The following is a 7,485-nucleotide window of genomic DNA, read 5'->3' on the forward strand; positions in this document are numbered from 1 at the left end:
CTGGGCGGGGACCAGGCGGGAACACACGTGGTCAAACCGCCGCTTCCTGACGTCTGTGGCCGCCAAACTTTAAAAAACCAGGAGCCTTATCCTCCCGCAGCTGCTCCGTCTCACTTCTCCCGAGCAACAAGACGCGGTTATCGCACAAAATGTCTTTGACCCCGAAGAGACGCTGCCCGGACTCGACGAACGAGTCGACGGACGACTCGACGAACGACTCGATGAACGACTCGATGGAGAAACGGATCAGGCGGCTCTCGGTGGAGGGAAATATCGGTGAGAAGCGAAATGACATGTTTGAATCTAACGTTAAAGCTTGAACAGCAGGTGGGACGTCAGACTGTGTCTCTGTGCGTAAAACCTACTGACCCCAGGCTGTCACTGCTCATTTATCCAGTTGCTTCCTGATTTGTAAACATTTGCCGCCAATCGCCAAACTGCTTCCCCTTCCTTTCCCAAAGCAGCAGCCTCTCATCCTCCATGATGCCTGTATGTGACTGTGCGTGTGTGTCCTGTGTAATGTGGCTGACCGCTGCGCACCGTGTGTGTGTTTCAGCGGCGGGCAAATCCACCTTTTTGCGCTTTTTGGAGCAGGAGAGCGCGGACTGGGAGGTAGTACCAGAGCCCATCGCCAGGTGGTGCAACGTCCAAACAGGCGGCAGTGACTTCGAGGTATTTACAGCGTCGTTGTTCTCAACCATCACAACAAAGTGCAGTGTCTGGTCCGTGTCTGTCTGTCCTCTGGTCCGTGTCTGTCTGTCCTCTGGTCCGTGTCTGTCTGTCCTCTGGTCCGTGTCTGTCTGTCCTCTGGTTCATGTCTGTCTGTCCTCTGGTTCATGTCTGTCTGTCCTCTGGTCCATGTCTGTCTGTTCTCTGGTCCATGTCTGTCTGTTCTCTGGTCCATGTCTGTCTGTCCTCTGGTCCATGTCTGTCTGTTCTCTGGTCCTTGTCTGTCTGTTCTCTGGTCCTTGTCTGTCTGTTCTCTGGTCTGTGTCTGTCTGTCCTCTAGTCCGTGTCTGTCTGTTCTCTGATCCGTGTCTGTCTGTTCTCTGGTCCGTGTCTGTCTGTCCTCTGGTTCATGTCTGTCTGTCCTCTGGTTCATGTCTGTCTGTCCTCTGGTCCATGTCTGTCTGTCCTCTGGTCCATGTCTGTCTGTTCTCTGATCCGTGTCTGTCTGTCCTCTGGTTCATGTCTGTCTGTCCTCTGGTTCATGTCTGTCTGTCCTCTGGTCCATGTCTGTCTGTCCTCTGGTCCATGTCTGTCTGTCCTCTGGTCCATGTCTGTCTGTCCTCTGGTCCGTGTCTGTCTTTTCTCTGGTCCGTGTCTGTCTGTTCTCTGGTCCATGTCTGTCTGTTCTCTGGTCCTTGTCTGTCTGTTCTCTGGTCTGTGTCTGTCTGTCCTCTAGTCCGTGTCTGTCTGTCCTCTGGTCCGTGTCTGTCTGTTCTCTGATCCGTGTCTGTCTGTTCTCTGATCCGTGTCTGTCTGTTCTCTGGTCCGTGTCTGTCTGTCCTCTGGTTCATGTCTGTCTGTCCTCTGGTTCATGTCTGTCTGTCCTCTGGTCCATGTCTGTCTGTCCTCTGGTCCATGTCTGTCTGTCCTCTGGTCCATGTCTGTCTGTCCTCTGGTCCTTGTCTGTCTGTTCTCTGGTCTGTGTCTGTCTGTTCTCTGATCTGTGTCTGTCTGTTCTCTGATCTGTGTCTGTCTGTTCTCTGGTCCATGTCTGTCTGTTCTCTGATCTGTGTCTGTCTGTTCTCTGGTCCATGTCTGTCTGTTCTCTGGTTCATGTCTGTCTGTTCTCTGGTTCATGTCTGTCTGTCCTCTGGTTCATGTCTGTCTGTCCTCTGGTCCATGTCTGTCTGTCCTCTGGTCCATGTCTGTCTGTCCTCTGGTCCGTGTCTGTCTGTCCTCTGGTCCGTGTCTGTCTGTCCTCTGGTCCGTGTCTGTCTGTCCTCTGGTCCGTGTCTGTCTGTTCTCTGGTCCGTGTCTGTCTGTTCTCTGGTCCGTGTCTGTCTGTTCTCTGGTCCGTGTCTGTCTGTTCTCTGGTCCATGTCTGTCTGTTCTCTGGTCCATGTCTGTCTGTCCTCTGGTCCATGTCTGTCTGTTCTCTGGTCCATGTCTGTCTGTCCTCTGGTCCATGTCTGTCTGTCCTCTGGTCCATGTCTGTCTGTTCTCTGGTCCTAATGCTCCGGAGCTGCTTCAGATCTATTTCTTGTCCTAGTGAGTCCCCCTCAAACACTTCTACAATACACTGTCACTTGTTATTGTTTGTGTGCAGAGTTTATTTTATAAACCGTCCATGTCTCAGAGTGAAGTTGGACAACTTTGTGTTCATCCCACCCGGTTTATCTGCAGTGAAGGTTTTTTTCGTCAATGTTTTTCATAAAGTGAAATCGGACGTTTTTTTTTTTTTAATGAATATTGAACGTATCGCGTGTCCAAATTGCACCAAACCCGGCACAACCCTCCACTTTACAATACGGATGCACAGTGTGAAGCCGATAAGATGAACGGTTCCACAGAAAGACAGACATTTGTGAAATTAGTATGTAGATGTCACATACAATACACATAACACAACAATGCTCCTCCAGTTTTAAAAAATAAATAAATAATGATCCACATTAAGTACTGCTGAAAGTAGTTTTACATCAGGTGACAACAATGATCAGGTTATTTGGTTATTGCCTTGGTATGTTTTAAAGATTGCTTAACTGATGTATATGTCAAATATATGATGATCCTCCTCAGCACACACACACACACACACACACTTCACAGGTTGAGATATTGGGGAGAGTGTTCATCTGTATTTAGAGTGCAGCTGCCATCTGTACTTATGTCTGCACCGGTCACCGTTATACCGCGCGCACACGCACACGCACACGCACACACACATAGGGCAACAGATGGTCCCACTATGGACAGATGAACATGCCATCATCGTGGCAAACATCTCTAACGTCCCACACAGCTGCAGCCTCACCCTCACTGACTTATTTTCAATGGTTCAACACGCCCATATTTTCAGTATCACTGTCACTGTAGCTCTAACGATTAGCAGGTCATTCGGGTTCTTGCTTTATATTATTTAATGTTAATGTATTATTTTAATAATCCCTGATACTTGATGATGATGATGATAACACTTGAATTTGTTGCATTTTTGAAGAGTAATCAAAAGATACACAGCATTATGTTGAAGTCTGTTAGAGACGACTGCTTGCTTTTATGGTAGAAGTGCTTTGTCTAAAAATTTAATTTTTCAACTCCCTCGACAGGAAAATATCTTAATATTTATATATCTATATACTATAATGCTGTTGTGGAAAATAGCTGTTTCTTCTCGCAAGCTTACAATTATATCTATATTTTTAAATCATCTGTATCATACAAAATATAATAAAGTTGGAGAATATAAAACTGTGACTTGAATTTCATAAAGTAAAGGTATGGAAGCGTTTTGTGGGACTGGAGATTGTACATGTAGGAGTTTTTTCCCCATAATGTCATCCACTCACAAAGGGCAAATGTCAAATCTAACTTAAAAAACCCACATTAATTATTATTATATATCTTTTAATTGATCCATTTGTCAAGTTTTGCTGCATCTTAGCTGTGATGTACTGACAGAAACACTTGCCGTATATTATTTTTGTCCCTTCTGGCTTGCTGTCATTCTGACTTTTATGACCAGGAAATGGGTATTTAAATATCTGTGGTATTTTAAAAAATTGCTCAGTTGAACTGTCGAACACCTTTGAACTCTCTGTGATCATGGTAATGTCAGTGAGAAATAATGGCGAGTACTTATCTAAAATGTCAGGTAAGATTGTGTTTGTTGTTCATACAGCTTAGTCTGTAGATATTAAGCAGCCACTGTAAATAATGGAAAATGTCAACTTTACCAATGCACTTGTAATATAGTGAACTTATGACTTGGAACATGAATGTCAAATTCATTGTTTAGATTTTCATTGTGATTGTGGACATCAAACAGTGACCACAGCAGATTTGTTCACCCTTCTCAGTTCACGAGGAAAACTAGAATTCAACTCCAATTTTTTTAATTTGCTATACTAGGAGCTGAGCACATCGCAGAAGAGCGGCGGGAACATACTGCAGTTGATGTACCAGAAGCCCGAGAGGTGGGCCTACACGTTCCAGAACTACGCCTGTATCAGCAGGGTGCGTGCCCAGATGAAGTCGGCCAATGGGAAGCTGCGGGAAGCGGAGAATCCTGTGCAGTTCTTCGAGCGCTCCATCTACAGTGACAGGTATCAGCGACGGAAATGAGGAATATCAGAATCTCCGAATAACGTACTTGATCTACTGTTTGTCATCTGAGACACCCAATGCACTCACTATTTGCGTTCATTAGGTTTGTTGATGATCAACAGTCGTGCAAAGTGTACACAATTTCCACTTGGTGTCCTTAAAACTGCTCAGTCTCTGCTATGGACCTATTTTAATGATAATAAGTTTTTTAAAATCCTTCTGCTGTCCTGCTGATGTCTCAGGTACATCTTTGCTGCCAACCTCTACGAGAGCGAGTGTCTGAACGAGACGGAGTGGTCTGTGTACCAGGACTGGCACGGCTGGCTGCACAGCCAGTTTGGCAAGCACATCGAGCTGGATGGTATCATCTACCTGAGAGCGTCACCTGAGGTAGCCCCCCCCCCCTCACAGCTGCTTTGTTATTCGAGCACATCCCGTTATAAGGCTGTTGTTGATAATGGCTGTTTTCCTCTCCTGAGCTCACATGAGGCCAGAAGAGAGGATTTAGGGAACTGATGTAAGATGCAAGCAATTTCCTTTTTTTTTTTGTGTGTGTGTTAGAAATGTTTAGAGCGCCTGCACCGGAGAGGCCGAGAAGAGGAGCAAGAAATCCCACTGGAGTATCTGGAGAAGCTCCACTTCAAGCACGAAAGCTGGCTGCAGCACAAGACCATGAGGTGACCAAACACATGGGCTTTCATGACGTATTTGCACCAGAGAGTGAATGCACGTCTGAGAACAGCAGATGTATTTGTGTTTATAGAAGCCCTGTAGAATATTTCGTTTCACCACATTGATTATCTGAAGGAGAGACCACATTCATGCAATAATCTGACGGCAGCTCGGAGACTGAACTAGTTTTTAGGTCCATGTGATCTGTGGCTGCTGCATGAATTTGTTTAAGAAATAGATGAGGCCATAAATAAGTAGTTTATTTGGTTTTGCGTGTACAAATGTTTTAAAGATATTCGATACGAAGTATGGATGCTGTTTCCTGGATATGAATTAACACGATGTCCCTCTTCCTCTCTGGCCTCCACAGTATGGAGTTTGACTATCTCAATGATGTTCCGGTCTTGACCATAGATGTGAATGAAGAATTTAAGGGAAATGACAACAAGAAAGCTGACATGATGGAAAAGGTGAGTGACACTGAAGCCCTTTTAAAGATCTGAAATGGTCGTGTAATGCTTCAGTATTTCTCTCAAGTCACATATTCCATCAGATTCACACAACTTTATTAATCCAAGCAGTGCAATTTGTTACACCGTCTAACCCATTCATGTAAATAAACAAGAATAGATCAATTAGGAGCCACAATCGGACGTCAACGAGCCAACATACCAGTGGCCATTAGCTTGATAGCAGAAGGAATGAAGGAGTTGGAGTTACGATTTGTTTTACGAGCTGGCACATCATAGAGCCGGGCTGTGGGCGTGACAGAAACTTCCCTCGAGAGCACAGGATCGTGATGGCTTGTGATTCTTTTTGCTTTCTGGACCACCCGATTCCTCCTAAACAACACAAAAATGTTTTAAAAAACTTTGCTTTACATAAAACCAGCCATCTCTGAAGTGGTAAAAAAAATTAGCTCCATCTCCAACTGCTGCAACATTAATTGCTAATGCGTTAGAAATAATAATCTAAATGGTATTTGATATAACACCAGCATTTGCATATATATTCATATTTGTTATTTAGCTGTAAAAATTGCCAGTGTGGAAATACAGATTTTTCTATCTAGTATCTAGTTAAGATTTTTGCAGTGACTGTATGTTTACTTTTCATACTTTTTCTCATTATATTTGTACTTAAATTTAGGACACTAGCTCGTAACCAAAGGTTATTATATTGTGACTGAGTGTGGAACATGTGTATATTGTTGTTTTGGGGTTAAGTATAAGCTCATATCAAAGTATTTATCATATATGTCTGTGGAGATGCAGATCCGATGGATTGTTCTGATACTGAAACACACACACCCACACCCACACCCACACACCTGCATGCACCTCGGTTTCACTTGTGGTAATGAGGCCTGAAGAACTGCTTATGTAGCAGTTTCATGTTAAAGGTAAACACGGGTGCTTTTTAAGATTTCACTCCCGTTCAAATGTCATTAGCAACAAAGGGAACCAGGCACAGACACACACAGCTTTTCACAATTGATATAAACAGTCTTGTTTTGGGGTGCGTGTCACCCAGGATGAACTACACAAAGGAAATTTAGACTGTGATGTTTGTTAAACAGTTTTCCTGTTGTCATTCTTTTTCAGGTGAAAGAGTTCCTGAGCACGTTGTGAAGATGGAAATCAACAGATTGGGGCCGGAGGAAGAAACAGTGGAATTATTTTTAAAGCAATGAAATGCATTAACACTGACTTTCTTTTGTTTCCATTCTCTGTATAGAATCATTAAATATGATCTAGCCTGTTGCATTTTTTAAAAATTCATTAATGGCTTTTATATGTTTTTTACATATGTTGTGTATTTATCAATTTTAGTGTGTGTGTGTAAATGAGAATGTATGTGCGTTTCTTTTGTTCTTTGGTGTCTTGACAATAAACCTTGTACTTATTCTAAGCGTTTGGGTTTCCTCATGTGTCCTGGTGACGTGTAGCTCCTGTGAAAGTGAGTTCTGTCCGGCAGGTGGCGCTAGTCCTCACAGTCAGCTATTTTTGTCTGCTGAGCTTTACCAGGTAGTTCCAATGGGATTCGCAGTAAGCTCCCTGAAATAGGTGCTTTAATTTTCACTTTTAATGCCTTATAATTACTGAGATGAGAAGGCACTATGTAAAGCTTCAAGGCTCTTTGGTGCGGTGTGAGTTTGACAAATAACCACAGTGCATGTTCAAGCTCTGCGTGTACCCTCCATACACAAACTCAAGTGTCAGGTGAATATGATGCACAACATGATTTGCTGTTATACTTGTTGGATGTGGAATTTACACCTGAATACAAACAAAAGTTGCTTTAGGCATTAATGTTTTGTTATTTGTATTTTGAATTCGCCTTTTCAAGATGCAAAAATAGAGATTTCACAAGCTGAAGTGTTGTACCCTAACTCTCTGAAACATTTACAAATGTGTGTGTATATACACAAACACTACAGATATGTGCTCAACACAGAAATAACCATTTTAAGGAACAGTACAGTTAAACAGTAATGGAGATAAATGAATATTGATTAGAAACAACAAAAAAAGTACA

At 43.2% G+C, this 7,485-nt stretch overlaps 1 protein-coding gene across 1 annotated transcript; it reads left to right on the forward strand.

Moving 5' to 3' along the window:
* On the forward strand, positions 1–6,828 carry dck (deoxycytidine kinase). The gene is made up of 8 exons (XM_034603053.1): positions 1–276; positions 557–672; positions 4,081–4,274; positions 4,518–4,665; positions 4,837–4,952; positions 5,318–5,417; positions 6,552–6,587; positions 6,621–6,828. Exons 1-7 carry the CDS (start codon positions 150–152, stop codon positions 6,576–6,578), a joined length of 828 nt encoding a protein of 275 aa, XP_034458944.1. The 5' UTR covers positions 1–149; the 3' UTR covers positions 6,579–6,587; positions 6,621–6,828.
* Positions 6,829–7,485: the final 657 nt, after the last annotated feature.

Source organism: Hippoglossus hippoglossus, chromosome 12, assembly GCF_009819705.1.
Source record: "Hippoglossus hippoglossus isolate fHipHip1 chromosome 12, fHipHip1.pri, whole genome shotgun sequence".
Classification (NCBI taxonomy): Eukaryota; Metazoa; Chordata; class Actinopteri; order Pleuronectiformes; family Pleuronectidae; genus Hippoglossus; species Hippoglossus hippoglossus.

Coding starts and splice junctions, on each gene's coding strand:
- dck (XM_034603053.1), top strand. CDS start 150: ATGTCTTTGACCCCGAAGAGACGCTGCCCGGACTCGACGAACGAGTCG. Junction 4,666..4,836: donor ACCTGAGAGCGTCACCTGAG/GTAGCCCCCCCC, acceptor TGTGTGTGTTAG/AAATGTTTAGAGCGCCTGCA. Junction 4,953..5,317: donor CTGCAGCACAAGACCATGAG/GTGACCAAACAC, acceptor TGGCCTCCACAG/TATGGAGTTTGACTATCTCA.